The sequence below is a fragment of the Belonocnema kinseyi genome, chromosome 7 (genome assembly GCF_010883055.1).
Source record: "Belonocnema kinseyi isolate 2016_QV_RU_SX_M_011 chromosome 7, B_treatae_v1, whole genome shotgun sequence".
NCBI classification, from domain to species: domain Eukaryota; kingdom Metazoa; phylum Arthropoda; class Insecta; order Hymenoptera; family Cynipidae; genus Belonocnema; species Belonocnema kinseyi.
Window position 1 is genome coordinate 46,125,318 of NC_046663.1, and position 23,078 is coordinate 46,148,395.

The 23,078-nt window shown below is 24.9% G+C and overlaps 1 protein-coding gene across 1 annotated transcript in view; it reads left to right on the plus strand.

Annotated features, from left to right (window-relative positions):
• LOC117176215 (autophagy-related protein 9A) overlaps positions 1-23,078 on the plus strand; it is a 55,894-nt gene that overhangs the window by 17,643 nt on the left and 15,173 nt on the right. Inside the window, exons 3-5 of the mRNA XM_033366349.1 lie at positions 2,546-3,012; positions 6,327-6,511; positions 12,165-13,103. Of these exons, the coding sequence (XP_033222240.1) occupies positions 2,546-3,012; positions 6,327-6,511; positions 12,165-13,103 (1,591 nt within the window). The remainder of the gene's footprint in view (positions 1-2,545; positions 3,013-6,326; positions 6,512-12,164; positions 13,104-23,078) is intronic.

Here is a 23,078-nt window from a genome sequence, read left to right on the forward strand (position 1 = left end):
TAATATAATATTTTAATAATTCTAATTAAAATTTTTTTAAAATTGTAATTAATTAATTTTAACTTCCACTGATTTATAAAAAGTTTTTATTTTTAGAATTTTATAAACATTTATATTTTTTGGTCGCAAATTAAACTTTTTTTTATCATTCTTGATAATGCTACTGTTTTGACGAAAATTTAAATTTATTGTTAAAAAGTCATCTCTTTAGGTCGAAAATTTAACTGTTTCATTGAAAGTTCGTCCTTTTTGACTGAAAATTCAACTGTTGTGGTAGAAAATTCCTCTCTTTTGGTTCGAAAAAAATAAATAAAGTAAACAATTTATTTGAAAATTCATATTTTTTTGGTAGAAAATTCACCTTTTTGGTTTTAAAATTCAGTTTAGTTGAAAATTCATCTCTTTGTTTGAAAATGGGACTATTTTGAAGAAAATAATTTTGTTTTAAATTAATGTTTTTTAATTAAAAATGTATCTTTCTTTCATTTTCGATTTAATATTGATATTTATTGTCTGAAAGTCTATTTGTTTGAAAACTCAATTGTTTTGTTGAAAATTAGTCTTTTTTGCTAGAAAATTAAATACCCGCTTTTTTTTGTTAAAAAATTAATTTTGTTTCTTGAAGATTTAACTTTTCCATTTTTTGTTAAATATTAAACTTTTTTTAGATAAAAATTCAACTATTTGTTTGAAAATTGGTATTTTTTGGTAGGAAATTAATCTTCTTGGTTGAAAATTCGTCTTTTTGGTTTAAAAATGTATTTCCTTTGGTAGAGATATAATCTTTTTTGTTGAAAATTAAACTATTTTATCACAAATTTGTTCTGTTCTTCTTGATTGAAATGTCAAATATTACATTTGTCTTTGAGAATTCATCTTTTTGTTGAGAATTCAACTTTTAGGATTAAAAAAATTAATTTTAATTGATTTTAATTTTTTTAAATTAATTTGTTTAAATTCAATTAATATAATATAATAATATAATATTTTAATAATTTAAATTAAAATTGTTTAAAAAATTTTAATTAATTAATTTTAACTCCCACTGGTTTATAAAAAGTTTGTACTTTTAGAATTTTGTTAACATTTATATTGTTTGGTCGAAAATGAAACTTTTTTTATCCTTCGTCTATTTAGATTGAAAATTGATCTGTTTTGTTGAAAATTCAATTTCTAAAAAGTTCAATTCATTTCTTGAAAATTTCAGTGTTTTGACGAAAATTTAATTATTTTGTTAAAAATTTTAATTTATTGTTAAAAAGTCATCTTTTTAAGTCGACAATTTAACTGTTTTATATAAAGTTCGTCCTTTTGGACTGAAAATTCTACTGTTGTGGTAGAAAATTCCTCTCTTTTCGTTCGCAAAAAATAAATAAAGTAAACCATTTATTTGAAAAATCATATTTTTTGGTAAAATATTAATATTTTCGTGAGAAAATTCGCCTTTTTATTTTAAAAATGTATCATTTTAGTTGAAAATTCATCTATTTTTTTTTTTGAAAATGAGACTGTTTTGAAGATAATAATTTTTTTAAATTAATGTTTTTTAATAAAAAATTGAACTTTCTCTATTTTTGATTTAATATTGATATTTATTGGCTGAAAGTCTATTTGTTTGAAAATTCAATTATTTTGTAGAAAAATCGTCTTTTTTGGTAGAATAATTCAATTGAATTATTTTATAAATACTCCCTTTTTTTGTAAAAAAATTAATTTTGTTTCTTGAAAATTAAACTTGTCCATTTTTTGTTAAATATTAAACTTTTTCAGTTAAAAATGAAACTATTTGTTTAAAAATTATATTTTTTGATAAGAAATGAATCTTCTTGATTGAAAACTCGTCTTTTTGGTTTTAAAATTTATAATCTTTGGTATGGATATAATCTTTTTTGTTGAAAATTTAACTATTTGTTTAAAAATTTGTTCTGTTCTTCTTGATTAAAATATCAAACATTACATTTTTCCTTGAGAATTCATATTTTTGTTGAAAATTCAACTGTTTGCTTGAAAATTTGTCTTTTTTTGGTTGAAAAATCGTCTTTTTGGGTCTAAAATTTATCCTTTTTGGTTTAGAACTGAACTATTTGGTTAAAAATTGTTTTTTTTTCACTTGATTGAAATGTCAAATATTACATTTTTCGTTGAGAATAGATCTTTTTGTGGAAAATTTAACTTTTAGCGTTAAAACTTCCACTGGTTTCTAACAATTTTGTGTTTTTAGAATTTTGTTAAAATTTATATATTTTTTTGTCGAAAATTCAGCCCTTTTTTGAATTATTCATCTTTCGGATTGAAAATAATTCACCTTTTGTGTTAGAAAATTAATTTTTTTGTTTCGAAAAAAATAAATAACTTCGAAATTTTACTACTGTATTTCGTTCATTAAAGATTCTAATAAAACAATTTTACAATATTAAAATACTAGTCTTTGAATAATAATGATCAGGCAAAATGAAAAATTGGTCAGGGAATAATCAGGTAAGTCAGGGAATGAAAAAAATATAGTTTTTGGCCACCCTGTCTAATGAAATTTCTTATCTTTTAGGGACACAGTGTCAAACAGCACATCGCTCAAAATCAAAATAACGGACGCATTTCTGCCTCCAAGAAAATGCTCTCAAAGTATGGGTCTAATAACCTGGATTTTTATTTTGATAGCAACCATTTTCTGGGTGTTACGACTCGTTAAATGTTTGTATCACCTAACTCAGTTCTGGGATATTAAGTCGTTTTTTAATAATGCGCTTAGAATAGAAGATAGAGATTTGCAAAATGTAACGTGGCATGAGGTACAGAAAAAAGTGAGGGAAGTGCAAAAAGAACAAGAGATGTGCATTCACAAAAAGGAACTCACAGAGTTAGATATATACCATAGAATACTGAGATTTAAAAATTACATGGTAGCTATGATCAACAAATCTTTACTGCCCGCGAGACTTAAATTGCCGGTAGTTGGAGAGGTAATTTTTCTAACAAGAGGCTTGAAATACAACCTGGAATTACTGTTGTTCTGTAAGTTCAACGTATAAACGCAGGGTGGCGATTTGACCGGAAAAACCGGAAATGACCGAGAAAAGAACCGGGGATTGAATTTAAAAACTGGGTATTTACTTCTGATCGTAGCAAAATTCAATTTTTAATCATTTTGGTCAATTTAGAAAAGTGATTTCTTCTTTATCTACCATTGCAGGATATATGAGTGAAAATAATTATCGTTTTTATTTCAGAAATGGGAGCGTCGGTAAAAAATATATTTTCACATGGAACAGGGAATTTTGCTAAAAGAATTTTATCTGGGAATTTTTCTTTGGGAATTTACCCTTTTTTTCTTGAAAATTCAACCACTTGCGTTTAGAAGCTAAACTTTTTGTGTTAACAATTAATATCGTTGTTAAAAGATTCTTCATTTTAATAGAAAATTCATCTCTTTTTAAAAATGTAACTACTTGGTAGAAAATCAATTTTATTCTGGAAAATTCAACTATTTGGTTGAAAATTGATATTTTTTAATTAAAAATTAAACCATTTTGTTGAAAATTCATGTAATTTGTGTAAAATTCGTCTTTTGTTTGTAGAAAATTAATCTTATTGGTTGCAAAGTCATCTTTTTGGTAGTTATAAAAATTTAACTATTGCAGTTGAAGATTCATCATTTTAGTTGAAAATTGATCAGTTTGGTTGAAAATTAATTTTTTTAATTACCATTTTAACTGTTCAACTTTAAATTGAAAATTAACCTCTTCGGCTTCAAAATTTAACAATTTTGATGTAAATTTATCGTTTATAATTTTTGTTTAAAAACAATTTAAAAAACAGTTTAAAAAATCTCCTTTTCAGTTGGATTCCAGTAAGAAAATGATTTTTTCTTTGAAAGTTAATCTCTTTGTTTAAAAATTCTTCTTTTCAATCTTAAAATTCAAGTATTCCAGTTAAATATTCATAATTTTAAATGGAAATTCATCTTTCAAATTAGAACTAAATTTACTGGTTTATAAAATAAACTTCTTTGTTAAAAATTAATTCTTTTGTTGAAGATTTATAATTTTTATTTAAAATCCATTTTTTGGTTGAAAAATGACATTTTTTATTGTCAATTTGTTTCCTTTTTGGCTGAAATAATTTTTTTTTTCAACAGAAAATAATATTCTTGTTGAGTATTACATAATTTTAGTTCAAAATTCATTTTTTTTTTGGTTGAACATTCGTTTTTTTACTGAAATTGAGAATTTATCAGTTCAGATAAAAATTAATTTTTAAAAAAATTTTAAATGAACTTCCATTTTCTGTCGAAAATGGATTTTTTTCTAGTTCAAGAATTTTGTTCCTTTGATTGAAAATTCATCTTTTAGTTAAAATTCAGGTATTTTATTGAAAAATTGTATTTTTTTGTAAATAATTTATCTTATTATTAAAAAGTTAATATTTTTTGTAGAAAATTAATCTTGTTGGTCGAAAATTCGCCTTTTTGGTTTTAAAATTATTTTAGTTGAAAATTCATCTTTTTGTTTAAGAATTGGACTATTTTGTAGATAATAAATATTTTTCACTTAAAAATTGTTGTTTTTTTAATTACATTTTTTTATTAATAATTGATTTAAATCTTTTTTGACAGAGAATTAAATTGAATTATTTTATTAAAAATTTGCTTTTTTTTTGCTCGAAAAATAATTTTGTTTCCTTAAACAAAAATAGTTGAAAATTTTTTTTTTTAATTAATCTTCTTGGTTGAAAATCCCTTTATTTCGTTGAAAATTCACGTATTTTATTTTTGAAAAACTATTTTTTTGGTCGAAAATGATTTTTTCTTTGAAAGTTAATCTCTTTGTTTAAAAATTCTTCTTTTCAATTTGAGAATTCAAGTATTCCAGTTAAATATTTATCATTTTAGATGGAAATTCATTTTTTAAGTTATAAATGAATGTACTTGCTTATGAAATAAACTCTTTTGTTAGAAATTAATTCTTTTATTGAAGATTTATAATTTTAATTTAAAATCAATTTTTTTTAAAATTATTTCTTTTTTGGCAATTTGTTTCCTTTTTGGTTGAAAATAATTTTTTTCTTTAACAGAAAATGAAAATAATATTCCTATTGAGTATTACATAATTTTAGTTAAAAATTCAATTTTTTTGTTGAACATTCGTTTTTTGACTGAAAATTCAATTATTCAGTTTCTGGTTGAGAATTTATATTTTTTAGTGAATTTTTTTAAAGTTTAACTATTTCAGTTAAAGATTCATTTTTTTAGTTGAAAACTCATTTTTTCATTGAAAATTTAACTATTCTATTTGAGGATTCATAGTTAAAGTAGAAAATTAATCTTATTGTTAAAAAAATTAGAATTTTTTGGTAGAAAATTAATCTTGTTGGTGAAAATTCGCCTTTTTGGTTTTAAAATTCATCTTTTTGTTTAAGAAGTGGACTATTTTGTGGAAAAAAAATATTTTTCATTTAAAGCTATTATTTTTTAAAATTATATTCTTTATTCATAATTGAACTTTTTCTTTTTTGACAGAAAATTAAATTGAACTGTTTGATTAAAAATTCGCTTTTTTTTTGCTAGAAAATTAATTTGGTTACCTTAAACAAAAATTGTTCAAAATTTAACTTTGTTTGAAAATTTGTCTTTTTTGGTTTAAAATTAATCTTCTTGATTGAAAATTAGTCCTTGGTTTTAAAATTTATCTCTTTTCGTAGAAATATCATTTTTTTGTTGTTGAAAATTTAACTATTTGGTTAAAAATTGAACTATTTGGCTAAAAATTTTGTTTTGTTCTTCTTGATTCAAATATCAAACATTACATTTTTTATTGAGAATTCATCTTTTTGTTGAAAATTCTTTTTTTGCTTGATTTAAAATTAATCTATTTTGATGGAAACTGAACTATTTGGTTAAATATATTTTTTTCTATTTGATTAATATATCATAATTGTTTGAAAATTAATCTTTTCGCTTGAAAATTAATCTTGTTTTTAGTATTTCAGTTAAATATTCATAATATTAGTTAAAAATTCATCTGCTTGATTTACAATTCCACTATTTCAGTTGATTCATAATTTTATTTTAAAATTCATTTATTTTTCAATTTTTTGCTGTTTTGTGTTAAACGATGTTTAGATAGTACGTCATTATTTAAAATAAATTTTTGCGTTTTGCCACAAATATGAATATTTTTTAATTTTAGTTGATTGAAAAATTTGAAAAACTTGATCGGGAAAAATTGGGAAATGAGCGGGAATTTGAAATCGTCCGCCGAATCGCCACCTTGAAACGTCAATATTGTGATGCAATTATTAAAATATATGAATTTATTGCTGTTTTTCAGGGGGACCCTGGTCGCCTTTCGAAAATAATTGGCATCTCCAAGAAGACTACAAGAAATCCGGTAAACGGGAGGAACTCGCTGCTGCATTATCGAAACACATTTCTTGGGTGGCGATAGCAAATTTCGTCCTATGTCCACTGATATTATCGTGGCAAATTTTGTACTTTTTCTTCAACTACGGCGACGTAAGTTTCCTCTTTTTAAAATTTTTGTTACCGGCTACTATTTGACACTTTTTTTTCTTTTGAGCGATGACACTATTTTGCTACTATTTTGAAAAAAAAATGGCACAAAAGACACTATTTTCTTACAATTATTCCCTAATTCCAACTATCTCTTTACTTTTTGTTTGAAAAATGTTTTTGAACTTCCGAAAAATTGTATCAACTGCTGATTAGGGACTGTGCATCAAGCCAATAAGATTTTAATTGTAAACAAGCAGAAAACAGCTGAATTAAAAAAAAACACAAATTTCCAAGAAAATAGTTGTTCTTTTAACCCAAAAGATCAACATCAAAGTCAATGTGATGTCAGCCCAAATTTTATTTTATTATTTTTAAGTTTATTTTTTTTCGTTTTTAAAATCTTTAAACTAAAAATCAAGTAGTTAAATTTTCATTTAAAAGAATTAATTTTTAATTAAAAAAAAAAAAATCTACAAAACTAGTTAATTTTGTACCAATTAGTAAATTATATACCAATTTGTTGAACTTTGAAGCCAAAAAGATGATTTTTCTACAAAACCGTTGAATTTTTAGCCGAGAATATAAATTTACAACAAAAAAGCGTATCTTTAAAAAATCGGTGAAATTTTAGGGTAAAAAATTAATTTTCGATTAATAGAAAAATTAACTTTCAACTAAAACATTTTTTAAACAAAAATATGTGGTTACAGCAAAAAAAAGTTAAATTTTTAAACAAATAGTTAAGTTTTCAAGAAAGAAGAGATATTACATACCATAAAGATGAATTTTCAACAAAATGCATACATTTTTAACCAAATAGTTGAATATTCGATGAAGAAGATTGATTTTCTTTTAAATAATAATTTCTTATTAATTTTTGAATTTTCAACAAAATACATACATTTTTAACCAAATAGTTGAACATTCGACCAAGAAAATTAATTTTCTTGTAATTAATAATTTATTATTTAATTTATTAATAATTTTCTGTCAAAAAAGATGAATTTTCAACAAAATACATAAATTTTTAACCAAATAGTTGAATATTCGATCAAGAAGATTAATTTTTTGCCAAAAAAGATGAATTTTCAACAAAATACATACATTTTTTAACCAAATAGCTGAATATTCGACCAAGAAGATTAATTTTCTTTTAATTAATAATTTATTTTTAATTTTCTGCCAAGAAGATGAATTTTCAACAAAATGCATAAATGTTTATCCAAATTGTTGAATATTCGACCAAGAAGATTAATTTTCTACCAGAAAAGACGAATTTTCAACAAAATATATACATTTTTTACAAAATAGTTTGAACAATGAACGTGATGTTAGTCCAAATTTGATTTTATTAATTTTTAGTTCATATTTTTTTCGTTTTTAAACATTTTCAACCAAAAATCAAGTAGATAAATTTTCAATTAAAATAATTAATTTTTAATTTAAATAACGAATTTTCTATAAAACAGTTGATTTTTCAACGAAAGAGTTTATTTTAAACCTAAACAGATTAATTTTTAAATTGACAGTTGCATTTATAACCAATAAAGGTGAAATTTCCTACAAAAAGAGATGAATTTTCAAGCAATTTTCATTTTTCCATGAATGTTCAAAGAAATAGTTGAAAAAATATATAAATTCGTTATTGAAAAACAACAATTTAAATTAAATGATTGAATTTTCAAGCCAAAAGGACAAATTAAAAAAAAACAGTTCATTTTCATCCAATCAGTTAAATTTAGAACAAAATAATTACTTTTTTATTTAAAAAAATTAATTTTTAATTTAAAAAATCGAATTTTCAACAAAAGTTATGATTCTTCAACAAGCAAAAAGACCTTTTATCGAAGTTATTTAAGTTCTAACCAAGGAATTTAATTTTCAACGTGAAAAGATGAATTTTTAACAAAAAATATAATAGCTGATATTTCAAGAAAAAAATTTAATTTTATATCAAAAACCAAAGAAAACTAGTTTTAAACAAAATACTTGAATAGGTAAATGAAACAAATTAATTTTCACTCAAACAGTTGCATTTCAGACAATAAAATTGATTTGATATAAAAAAGGTAAATTTCTAAGAAAAAAACAGTTTTTTTCAACGAAAGAGTTAATTTTTAACCGAAACAGATTAATTTTTCACAAAAGCCAAAACGACGAATTTTCAAACGAATAAAAATTTGTTTTAAAGAAAAAAATTACAATTAAATTGTGCAATTTTCAAGCCAAAATACCAATTTTCAAAACAGCAGTTCATTTTCGACCAATCAGTTAAATTTCGAACAAAATAATTACATTTTCTTAACAAAAAAAAACTAATTTTGGATAAAAAAATCGCCTTTATTCAGCTAAAATTATGATTCTCCAACCAAAAAATGACCTTTTAGTAAAGTAGTTTCGACTTTTAATCAAGGAGTTGAGTTTTCAACAAAATACTTGAATCCTCGAATAAACCAAATTAATTTTCAAACAAACAGTTGCATTTTTAACCAAAAAATTTACTTTATATAAAAAAGACAAATTTTCTAAAAAATACATAAATTTTCAACCAAGTAGTTAAATTTTCTACTTAATTGTTGAATTTTCGAGCAAAAAATACGATTTTTCTATAAAAAAGTTGAATTTTTAACCATAAGTTCCAACTATAATTTGTAACCATGCAGTTGTATTTTAAACCAATAAGGGTGAAATTTCTAGAGAAAGAGATGAGTTTTCAAAACATCAAAAAATAGCTATTGAAGAAATAAGAAAGCAAAAGTGTAATCAAATTGTCGAATTTTCAATCAGTTAAATTTAGAACAGAAAATTACATTTTCATTAAAAAATTAATTTTTAATTTAAAAAAATCGAATTTTCAACAAAAGTTATGATTCTTTAAAAAAAAAATAACTTTTATTAAAGTAGCTTAAGCTCTAACCAAGAACTTGAAATTTCGAGCTGAAAATATAAATTTTCAACAAAAAATATAATAGTTGATATTTCAAGAAAAAAAAATAATGTAAAATCAAAAACCAAAGAAAACGAATTTCAAACAAAATACTTGAATCGACAAATGAAAAAAATTAATTTTCACTCAAAAAGTTGAATTTTTAACCAAAAAAAAATGATGGTATATAAAAAAGGACAAATTTCCAAGAAAATACAGTTGAATTTTTAACGAAAGAGTTCATTTTTAACCTAAACAGATTCATTTTTAACCTGACAGTTGCATTTTAAACAAAGAAAGGTTAAATTTCTACAGAAAGAGATAAATTTCCTAGCCAAAAAATGAATGTTCAACAATATAGTCGAATTTTCAAAGAAAAAGTCGTTATTAAAGAAAAAATTGCAATTAAATCGTTGAATTTTCAAGCCAGAAAGACGAATTTTCAAGCGAACAAAAACTTGTTATTGAAGAATAAATTTGCAATCAAATTGTTGAATTTTCAAGCTAAAAATACCAATTTTCAGTAAAACAGTGATATTTATTTTCTTGACTTATGTATTCTGTATTAATTTTTTAGTTAATAAATGTTTAGAAATGGAAAAAATTATAACTTTTTTTCTATTTCTTACAACTCTTCCAGACTTTATTATTATTCATTTATTATTTTATTAATTATTATTATTATTATTATTTACACCGAATCCATTTCAAATCTAACAGGGTCCGACACTTGAAATCGCAGAATCTCTGGAGGGCGAAATATGTTGTTTCTTAGAGGAAATTAGGCGATACGTATTATTCTGATTTGCAAACAGAATTTTTTCTAAACATTTATGCATATTTTAAGGTTGTGCTGTTTTTTTTAAGAAAAAAAACTAAAAATGGATTTTCTCAAAAAACAATCTTTACATTTTTTACCAATTTTTATTCGAACTTTTCTTTGACAAGAAAGATATTTTGCGATATCTTTCATAGTATACAAGAAAAATAAAAAAATTACATTTCTAAGGAAAAAAATTATCCTGGTTTTAAAAATGGTTTATCTCACATGAAGCTGATAAGATGCCTTCCTTCTATTAGCAGAAATTTTTCAAAAATATTTGAAAGAATAAAAAAGGTGGGCTTTTCCCGAAAATACTTATTTTTTCATGTTTTCAAAATTTGAGGGAAAAAATAGAGATTTCCGTGAAAACCCTATAATTTTTACTCTCCTAAAAATGTTTTAAAAGTTTCAAATAATAAAATAAAGGCTTCTTAGCAGCATTATGCGGGCTAAATCATTTTTGAGACCGGGAGAATTTTTGTTCCTAAAAATTTTCAACTTAATAGTTGAAGTTCAAAGCGAAAGAGATGAATTTTCAACCAAATACTTCAATTTTCTACCAACAAAAACAAATTTCCAATAACAAAAATTAATTTGAACTACAATTGTTTTTTGTTAAGATAAAAGTTTGTACGTCTAAAAAAGTTATACGAAAAATGTCTCTTGGTTCTTTTGCGATATTTTTCATAGTTCACGAAAAAAAAAATAAAAAAAAAAAAATAAGAAGGTGGGATTTTCTCGAAATTATATTTTTTCATATTTTTAAAATTTGAGGAAAATAATAAAAAATATTTTCTTAAAAACTCTACCTTTTTAGGTTTCTAAATAATTCTTTTAAGTTTCTCCTAATAAAAGAAAGGCATATTAGCATCATCATGCAGGCTAAATCATTTTTGAGGCCGGAAAAAAATTTTTGCGCAAGTTTTTGAATTTTTTTTTCGTGAACTAAGAAAAATATCGCAAAAGAACAAGAAACTTTTTTTGTATAACTTTTTTCGACGTGCACATTTTTATCTTAACATTTTTTCGTATCTATCATTGTTTTGAAGAAAAAATTATCAAAAAAAAAATTGACAAAAAATTTTAAGTTGGGTTCTTTTGCGATGTTTTTCATATTTCACGAAACAAATTCAAAAATTACATTTTTACGACAAAACAATTTTCTTGGCTTCAAAAAGGGTTTAGCCCGCATGATGTTGCTAAGATGCATTTCTTTTATTAGTAGAAACTTTAAAAAAATATTTAGGAGAATAAAAAGATGGAGTTTTTACGGAAATATTTTATATTTTTTTCTTCATATTTTGAAAACATGAAAAAAAAAAGTATTTTCGGGAAAACCCCTTGTTAATTCTTCCAAATATGTTTGAAAAGTTTCTACTAATAGAAGAAAAATATAATTTTTCTTGTAAACCATGAAAAGTATCGCAAAATATCTTTATTATTAAAGAGAAGTTCAAATAAAATTTGGAAAAAAATTTAAAAGTTGTTTTTTGAGAAAATCCATTTATATTTTTTCAGAAAAAACCGCGGCCATTTTGTAATATTAAATATTTTTTCAATTGTCCGGCGGATTTTGAAAGAAGACGATGAACGCTATTAAAATCAAAAAGGAAATAATAAATATCTCAATTATGCCGGAAGTTATAGAGGATTAAAGGGGCCAAAAATAGGGTTTTTTGAAAAGCAAAGCACAAACTTCAAATATGCATTTATGTTTAGAAAAAAAATCTGTTTCCAAATCGGAAAAATACGTATTATTAGAATTATTTATTATAAAGCCTGGAAGAGTCGTAAGAAATAGAAAAAAAAACTTATAATATTTTCCATTTCTAAACAATTATTAATTACTTTCCAAACGTAAAAAAAAACTTGGAATAACATCTGTCCATAATTATACTTTTTAGTTGATAAAAAGAGAGCCCGGAGCACTTGGTTTAAGGATGTGGTCGCCCTATAGTCGCTTATATCTTCGTCACTTCAACGAATTGGAACACGAACTCAATGCACGACTGAGCCGCGCCTATCGACCGGCCAAAAAATACATGGACATATTTACATCTCCATTGATTGTGATCCTCGCTCAAAACATTGTTTTTATTGCTGGCAGTATTTGCTTTGTTATGCTGGGTTTAACAATTTACGACGATGGGATTTTGTCAATAGAACACTATGTGACAACCATGGCCATTTTTGGATCAGTGGTGACAGTCGCTCGAGCCTTTCTGCCGGACGAAAATTTAGTCTGGTGTCCGGAAACTCTGTTAACTGCCGTCCTAGCACACACTCACTACAGACCCGACAGTTGGCGAGGACGCGCTCACACCCAGGCAACTCGAGCCCAAGTAGCCCAATTATTTCAATACAAACTTGTACATATTCTGGAGGAGCTTGTTTCGCCGCTGCTCACTCCCTATATTTTATACTTTCGCATGCGACCACGCGCTTTAGATATCGTCGATTTTTATCGGAATTTCACGATCGAGATCACGGGCGTTGGTGATGTGTGCAGCTTCGCGCAGATGGACGTGCGAAAACACGGGAATCCAATGTGGCAGACGCTCGGTGAAAGTGTGATAGATGAGCGAGTGATAGGTTTCAATAATAGGTATGGAACTGATAAAGTGAAACCACCGACCACTCAGTACACACAGGCTGAAGACGGAAAGACGGAGTTGTCGCTGATACATTTTACTCTTACGAATCCCGAGTGGAAACCACCTAGTCATGCTGAGAATTTTGTCACGGCTCTGAAGGAAAGAGCGAGGAGAGAGGCTGCTAATGTGCCGAACGATATGAATCCTCTATACGCAAGTTTAAGTAGCCTCTCGAGTCTCGGTCCTGGAGTAAGTTTTTATTTTTAGCGGTTGATTTTCAATATAATACACTGGAACCTGGAATTAGGAGCGGGTAAGGCACTAAATCCAGGTCGTTTAAATGTAAGGGGCCGCACTTAAATTATGTAACGGATTATAGGCCCTTTTTAAGATCACCCGTTACACATTTAACAAACCGTGAGAAAACATTCCCCCCCCCCATCCCTCTTGTTGTATGTATTTTTTAGTTTCTAAGAACTTCATTTTCAAAGTGCTTGATCATTAATATTCAAATACCAGCGTCTTAAGGTAGTTTTCCTGCCCAAAGGCAGATATCTAAAAAAATAGTTTTTCTATGATTTTAAGAATAAAAATTTTATTAACGGATGTCATTTCAAATAAAAAACATTTTTTTTATGAAAAATGTTAAAATTCAGACCAAAAAAAAAAACATTAATTTTAATCATGTTTTTTTGCAATTTACTTTTTTCTGACCATCGCTTATTATCAACTTTTGAAAAACGATTGCAAATTAATAAATGTCGGCTTATTTTTTTCGGGTCACTATTCTTTACAACTTTACTGTTTCCAATTTTGAAAGTAAATTTTACAATGGCCTCTATGGCTCTAAATCATCAGAACAATTTTTTTAAAAGAAAACATATATATTTTAAGATTATTCAGTTATTTTTAAAATTGGAAACAGTATGGTTGTAAAGAATGTTTTCACGGAAAAATAAGCCATCATTTCTTAAAATGCAATTATTTTTGAAAAATTGGTAAGAAGCGACGGTCAGAAAAAAATCAATTGCAAAAAACATAGAATCGTTTATAAACGGAATAAAACAGTGGTTCAGATAAAATTGAAAATTTTTTAATTTATTGTATTATTTTAAACAGAAAAATATATTTTTTACTATAAAAGATGGATTTTTAACAAAATAATTGACAAATTTCCCACAAAAAAGTTTATACAATAAAAAAAAGATACAAATTATACCAAACAAAAATTTTAAATAAAAAGACGAACTTTCAACCAATAAAGATTTTTGACTCAAGAACGGGCTGAAATTTATCTAAATTGTTGAACCTTCAATCCAAAAGACGCATTTTCTCTACAAAAATCGAATTTTTTAATCCAGATAGGACTTTTCAGCAAAAAATTAATTTTTTACGAATTTGATGCATCTTTCCTCACCAAACATGAAATTTCAAACCAAGAAACATTTTTTTGTACTAAAAAGGGAGAATTTTCAACTAAAAAATATCAATCTTTAAAAAGTTAAACAATTACATTTACTAAAAGATTTCCTAACAAAGCGATTGAACCAAATCTTTCAAACCAAATAGCTGAATAATTTTTGACCAAAAAATTGCATTTTCATTTAAAAAAAAATTATATTTCTACTAAATCATATAAAATTTTTAATCAAAAAGATAAATTTCCAAAGAAGTAGTTGAATTTTCGGTTAAAAAAGATTTCAGTTGACTTTTCACAATGAAAATATGAATTTTTAAATGAGAATTAAGTTTATACGAAAATAATTGAATTTTTAATCCAAAAAGCCAAATTTTTTAAAGACAAAAAGGATGATTTTTTAACAAAATAGTTGAATTCTCTACAAAATAATTGCATTTTTATCCAAGAAATATGAAATTTGTACTAAAACACATGAATTTTTAATAAAAAGCGACAATTTTCTACGAAATGGTTTAGTTTTTAACCAAACAGATGCTTTGTTATCCAAAAAATATAACACGTTTTCTAAAACAGATGAATTTTTAACTGAAAAGAAAAAAAATATTTCGACTTGAATTTTCATCCAGAAAAGATTTTAGTTCTTTTTTCAACACTAAAATATTAAATTAAAAAAAAAATGCAAATTTTTTACGAAACATTTAAATTTTTCAACAAAACAGCGGAATTTTATACCGTAAAGTATGACTTTTCAATACAGTTGTTGAATTTTCAACCAAACAGTTGCATCTTTATCCAAGGAAAATGAAAATTTTAATAAAACAGGTGAGTTTTTAAATCAAAAAGACAATCATCCGAAAAGATTTCAATTGATCAGGGTGGTCGCTGGACCGGGAAACCAGAAAACTCGGGATATGACCGGGAATTTCTCGAAACTGGGAAATATCGGGAAATGACAAGGAATTTATGTTTTGACCGGGAATTTTACAAATCATTAGAAGAAAATCTGTCCCAAGTTTGATTTTAAAAGTTTTTGAAAGCAATTCACAATATCTAATTCGCAAATCTTTTACTTAATAATTTTTCCGTTTTATTTTTTCATTTTTAAGCTTACATTTTTAATTTCAAGAATTTCAAAATGCAGTCCTGAAAACTCAAACCAGTAACAAATAAAAGCGTTTGAAGTTGAGAATTTTGGATAATAACCATTTTTATTTCATCAACTGTAAATAAAATATTTTCAAAATGGATCTGTACCAAATCAATTTATTTATATTTTTTAAATAACGCATAGGATAATTATTTAATATTTAGCAACATTTAACTGTTTAGTTAAAACGATTAAATTAAAACCAAATATTTAAAAGTATACAAATTGAAACTGAATTATTTGACATGGAAAACCTTAAATCGTTAAAATTTCGAAGAACTTTTAAACTCTGAATGTTACAATTTTAATTGTTATTTTCAAAAGAATTTTTATTTGTTAGTCAAATTGTTTTTTTTATATATAAATAACAATTGAACACTTATTGTTTGTAGAAATAATTGGAGTAATTTTAAGAAATATTGAGAAGTTTTGAAAAGATTAAAGATTAATTTAAAAAATTTAAAATTATTTCAAATAATTTAACGAAGTATTTGTGCCGACACAATTCGGCTATTTGTACTGAAATTTTGGTGCAAATAGCAACAGTCTATTTTGATAGAAAATATAAATTTTTGCATATTTAAAAAAAAAATAAATTAGAAGTTTTTTAAGCAGGGCTTCAAGGAATTTTTTTTATTTTACAGGATTTTCTAAAACTCGTAGAAAAAATTCGATTCATTTTAACAGATATTTAGAAGTTCAGAAAAAGTTTCAAAAATCATTTGAAATTTGAAAAATGTAAAACAATTTTTAGATTTCTCAAGAGTTTGAAATACAATTTTGAAACTTTTCAAGGGTGTTTAAACGATTTAGGATGAAAATAATTTAAAAAGTGTTAAGTTTCAAAAAATTAAATTTTTTAATTTTTAATGTTTCTATTTTAGAGTTGATTGATTGATTCTTTAATTTATAGATCATTGGAAATAATAATGTAGATATATATTTTTAAAATTGAATCTGAATCTTGGAACTCTACCTAATTTATAAGAGTACTTCCATTTTATATATTTTTATTTTTATTGAACATTTGAGTAAAATTTTTTTGAATTAAAACACTTTTAAGTTCTATTTTAAGAGTTTAAAACTCAAGAGTTCCATTTTGAGTGCTTTAATGTGTAGTTTCTTTTTTATTGCTTCAAATTGAAAAATTTTTAGCTTTAAAATTCGAATTTTCAAAGTTTTATTGACCGTAAAAAATGTTTGCGAACCGGGAAATGGCCGGGAATTTCGATCGTCGATTAAAACGGCCATCCTGATTGATTTTTCAACCGAAAAATAGGAATTTTAAACAAAAAGTAAATTTGCTAGGTAATAGTTTAATTTTCAAAAAAAAGCAGTTGCCTTCCTTCTATTAGTAGAAACTTTTTTTTAAGTATGTGGAAGAATAAAAAAAGTGAGATTTTCCAGAAAATACTTTTTTTTCATATTTTAAAAATTTGAAGAAAAAAATAAAAAAGATTTCCTTGAAAATCCCACCCTTTTTACTCTTCTAAATATTTCTTAAAAGTTTGAACAAATAAATTAAAGGCATTTTATCGGCATCATGCGGGCTAAACCATTTCTGAGACCGGGATAATTTTTTTCCTATAAATTTTCAACGAAATAGTTGAAGTTCCAAGCGAAAGAGATGGAATTTGAATCAAATAGTTACATTTTCAATATAGAAGGACGAATTTTAAACCAATTAGTCCAATTTTTAAAATAACAAATTGATTTCAAATTTTTGTACAAAAGAAGATGAATTTTCAATCCAAAAAGAAGAATTCTCAAATAAAAACAATTATTATTTAAAAAGTTCTATTCGCAACTGCATAGTTGAACTTTCAAGCCAAATTAACGAACTTTCAATAAAATAATTGAATTTTTAATCGAAAAAGATGAATTTTTAACAAGATTTGAGTTTTCAAATTGAATAGTCGAATGTTTTAGAAAACAGTTGACTTTTAAACTCGAAAAAATGCACGTTTATCCAAAAAATATAATTATTCAGTCAAATAGTTGAATTTTTAACCAGCGGAAAACTTAATTTTCATCCTAGAAAAATGACCAAATGGTCGAATTTTCAAAAGAAAAAAAAAAAATTTCATCTACAAACCGTTTCATTGTTAATCAAATAGTCGAATCATCATCACCATCTATAACTAAATAATTAAATTTCCAAGCAAAAATCACGAATTTTCAACCAAATAGTCGAATTTTTAATTCAAAAAGATGAATTTTCGAGCACAAAAGATTAATTTTTAACGAGAGTTGAATTTTCGAACTTTCAAATTAAAAATAAATTTAATTTAAAACAGTTGGTTTTTTTATCAAATAGACAAATCTTCAATGCCAAAAAAATTTTTTTTAAACAGTTAGATTTGCAACCAAGAATGTTTCTATAATAAAATATACACTTGCAATCCGAAAAGGATAAATTTTCAATCGAAAAAGAAGAATTTTTATCAAAAAATTTAATTATTATCTAGTAAAAAGTTTATTTTTCAACCAAATAGTTAAATTTTCAAGAAAAACGCAAGAATTAATAACAAAATATTTGCATTTTTAATCGAAAAGGATGAATTTTCTACCAAAAGACATTGGTTTTTCAACGAGAATTGAATTTGCAAACTTAAAAGTTGAATATGCATTTTCATTCAAAAAGCATCATTTTTCAATAAAATAGCTGAATTTTTAACAAGCGGAAAAATTAATTTTCAACCTACAAAAACGACAAAATTGTGGAATTTTCAAACAAAAAGACTTAATTTCAAATTCAAACATTTTTATTTTTAACTAAATATTCGAAACTTCAAGACCAAAAAGAATAATTTGTTGGAAAACCTTTGAATTTTCAACCCAGAACTATTCTGCACTAAAAGATGAATTTTCAATTAAAATTGAAGCATTTTCTACAAAAAAACAATTATCAGCCAAAAAGTTCCATTTACAACCAGATAGTTAAACTTTTAAGCAAGCACACGACTTTTAAAAAAATTAGATGAATTTTCACCTAAAAAGTTGAATTTTCAACCGACAAATATCAATTTTTAATCGAATTTTCTATAAAAAAGACAATTGTTCAACAAAAAAGTTAAATTGTAAACAAAATAATAAAATTTTGAAGCAAGTAGTTGTTGTATTTTTAATCGAAAAAGATGAATTCTCAACGAAAAATATGATAGCTGATTTTTTAACCAAGAAAAGATTTTAATTTTAAATAAAAAAGTTGAGTTCAACCAGAAATATGAATTTTCAATAAAAATAAGTAATAGTTAATATTTCAACCAAAGAGTATTTTTAACTTAAATCAGCGAATTAATTCATTTTTTCATGAGTGATGTCACAAATGGTCACAAAACCTGCCCCCCCCCCCCCCACTTCACTTGGTAGCGTGACATTATTTTTGAATGGCCCCATTTTATTTTCAAACTGGGTGTGAGAAGTTCGATTCTAGAAGTTATTCGAATGAGGTTCATCGTTGAACTCTGATAACAAATATGAGTATTTTTATATTTTTTTTATTTTTGAATTGTAAAGAATTTTATGAGATTTTATGGGATTTCCGAAAATTTCAACTAATTCTAAAGTATTTCAGTTGTTTTTAAGAGATTCAAAAATATTTCAAGGAATTTCGTAATGTTTCGAAATATTTCAAGGAGTTTTAGAGGACTTTCAACATTTCTAGGAATTTGAAAAGATTTCAAAGAATTTTGTACGATTTTCAAAGATTTGGAGGGATTTCTAGGGACTTTTGAAAAATAAATTAGTTTTTAAGGAATTCGTAGCAATTCAAAAAATGTCTAGAGATTTGAACGGTGTTCTTTTTTAAGATCTTTAATAAATATGTTACATTTCATTTATTTTCAAAGGATTTCTACTTACTTTAATGGATTGTTATTATTTACAAAGAAAAGATTTTAAGGGATTTCAAGAGATTAAATAAATGTCAAGGATTTTAAAATATTTCTGTAGGGCTTCCAAAGATTTTAAGGGATGACTAGAGATTTTAGGAAGGTAATTGAAATCATATTAAATTTCAAGGGATTTTAAGGTAATTTTACAAGATTTAAACGATTTTATTGAATCTCTAAAGACTTCAAATATTTTTAGGAAAAAATCGTTATTATTTTATTTATTGATTTATTGTATTATGATTTGAATTAATTTTTTTGTATAACTTTAATGATTATTTTAATAGATTATTATGATTTACAAAGGAAAGGTTTTAAGGGATTTGAAAATAACAACGAAATTTAAAGTATTGGAAAATAATTGAAGTTAAATTAAATTTTAAGGGATTCTTAGCAATTCCAAAGATTTAAAGGAGTTTTAAGGTAATTTAAGAAATTTCAGGAGATTTAAACGATTTTGTTGAATCTTTAACGGATTAAAACATTTCTAGAGATGTTAACGTTTTTCTTTTTTGAAAAATTAAATGAATAAGCTCAATTTAATTTATTTTTCAGGGAATTGAAAGGATTTCTACTTATTTTAATGGATTTTTACGATTTCCAAAGGAAAGATTTAAAGGGATATCAAGAAACTATAAAAATGTCAAGGAATTAAAAATATTTTGGTACGATTTCAAAATATTTCACGGGATTTATAAAGAACTCTGGGAGCTCTGGGAGTTTTTGCAAGGAATTCAAAGATTTAAAGGAATTTAAACGGTTTTGTTTTTTGAGAACTTCAAGTAATAAGTTCGATTTCTTTTATTTTCAAGGGTTTTCAAATTATTTCGACTTATTTTAATGATTTTTTACGATTTCTTGAGACCTTCAGGGAACAATTTTAAATATTATTTTAAGGGACTTCCACCGACTTTAACCATTTAAAGGGTTGTGAAGAAATTAAAAAAAAATGTCGGGAGGTTTTTCAAGACTTTAAGTTATTTTTAAAAATTGCAAAGAATTTCAAGAGTTTATAAATTTTTAAAGGGATGTCAAATAATTTTGTAGAATTACCAGATATTTGAGGGAATTTTATAAATTTCAAGATATTTCACTGGATTTTTATGGATTTCAATAAAATTTTAAGCTATTTTAAAGATATCAAGGTATTTCACCAATTTTTTCAGTGTAAACTTTATTTGTGCAGAATCGATATTTTTGTGTACTTCCATAAAATATTATGGGTGATATCAAATAAATAATTTTTTTGTAGTTTCTTTACTTTTTCACATTAATTCTTTCAGTATTTTTCTATTATTTATTCCAATGCTGATTGTCTTATAATATTTTTCTATATAAGGATTTTTTAACTCGAATTTTCTGTAATTGCGAAAAATTTGAGCAAAATCATTATAGGCCTATGCTAATATACTTCTTATTTTTTTTTCTGTAACGCCCATGTAATCTCGGTAAAATCTATAAAGTCGATGAGATATTTAGTAATCTCATGCAACATTTTTCAGTCACATATATGCAATCCCATGCAATCTAGTATTGGGAATGGTGGTCTACCATTTCGCCATCTGGTGTCCAAAGCTGGAACTAGAAAGAGTAGGTACAATTTTAAAGTTGTACATTAATTTGTGCATAAAAGTGTTTTTACGGTAGTTTTGTGAAGTATAAAACAGTTATTGAATACTGAAAACAAATCTTCATAAAAACCAAATAGTTTTAGATAGAATTTTCATATTATACAGTGAAAAACTCATTTTTGTCAAATAGGTTAACAAAACAAATCATTTCACTATTTCATGTCAGTTTCAATGAATTTAAGTTTAAATAAACTTGAATTAATGTATGTAGCGACAAATTTTATCCAGATTATGTGAAGAATACGAATAATAGACGATTTAGGGTGGCCGTTTTAATCCAAGAAAAAAATTCCCGGTCATTTTCCGGTTCGCAACAATTTTTCGTGGTCAATGAAATGTAAAAAATCGAACTCTAAAGCTAACAACTTTTCCATTTGAATTAATAAAAACTGAGCTGCAAATGAAAGCACTGACAGTGGAACTCTTGAATTTCAAACTTTTAAAATAATTTACACATATAAAATGGAAGCTACTAACACTTTTAAACTGAACAATTTTTAAATAAATGCAGTTAAACTGCAAACTAAATAAATTTTTTTTATAAATTGTAGAGTTCAAAGGTTCAGATTCTGTTCTAAATATATAATTCCACGTTATCATTTTCAGTGCTCTAAAGTCTAAGTTGAAGAATCAATCAATGAATTGAAATTTTTTAAAATTATATCATTTAAAGCAATTTTAAGCCAGAAACATTAAAAATTGAACGATTACATTTTTGTATAAACTGAACACTTCTTAAATTAAAAGTTAAATTATTTATATTTTAAATGGTTGAAAATCCTTAAAATGCCTCAAAATTTTATTTGAAAATCTTGAAATATCTGCATGTTGTTTACATTTTTTTGCAATTCCTTTTTAAATTCTGCCAAATTAAACAAATTTATTCAAAATCTTCCACATTGATTTTTGAAAATTTTATAAATCTTTCAAAATTTTTTTTGAATAATCCCTCAAAATGATCTTTTTAAAATAAAAATCATTGTTGACTTTCATATGAAGTTTTTTTAATCTTTTCAAGCCATTCCAAATTCTTAAAAATCTTTTTAATTTTTTGTTCGAAATCTTCCAAAATCTATATTTTGGCGGTTCAACAATTTAACTTACAAATTAATTTTTTTTTTAAATAGAACATTTAAAATGTAACGTTCAAAATTTAGTTTTTAATATTTAACCATAATTACAGAATTTAAATGAACAGTCAGATATTTCTCAATATTAAGTAATTCTTATTTTTCTTAATTCAAAATTTTCAAACTGAATGGTTTAAAAATGGAATATTTTAGACTGAATTAACATTTGAAAGTTAATAAAAGCCTTTGTTTATGAATATATTATTTTGAAGTTATTTTAAAATTGGAAATAGTTTATAAAGTTTCAATCGGGTGTTTACATTTGTTTAACTAATAAGACTTTCCAATTGAAATAGTTTACACAATTTTAAACGTTAGAAATTGGAAATTATAAAATTGCGAACTGATTTCGAATCGGCTTGTATAGTTGATTATTATTCACTTTTTAAATCTTAAAGAACAGTTTGGTTTTAAAAATCATTATTAATTTATATTCACAGTTGATCAATTGAAAATTTATTTTAAAAAGGGATGGATATCACAGCTGGACAGATATTTCTGTAAAAAAATATGTTTCTTCACCTGATAAGATGTAAATTCCATCTATACCCCTTTGTTTCCGATAAAAGACTTACTTTTAGTATCAAACAAATACTTTAAACTCCACAATAAAAATCGTTAAAACACTTTCATACAAAAATTAATGTACAACTTTAAAATCGTACCTATTCTTTCTAGATCAGATTTTTGTCAACAGGTCGTGTATCGCAGTTCAACCATTCCCAATACACCAGCGCTCCCAACGAGGGCCCGGATCATTACTGCGCTTGCGTGAAGATAATTTTCTCAGTTGTAGAGAGAAGAGAATAATTATGTGTTCTCTTGAATCTCTCAAGGAATTTGTATTATCATCAGAGTAGCATAAATTTTGAACGTCTTTTCAGACTAGATGGAGCTATGAATTCCAAATTGTGTAACTTAATTTTTTTCTGAAAAAAGATCTTCTCTTTCGCTCAGCTGGGAATCGAACCACAGAACTTCCGATTTACGGTCGGGTGCTTTT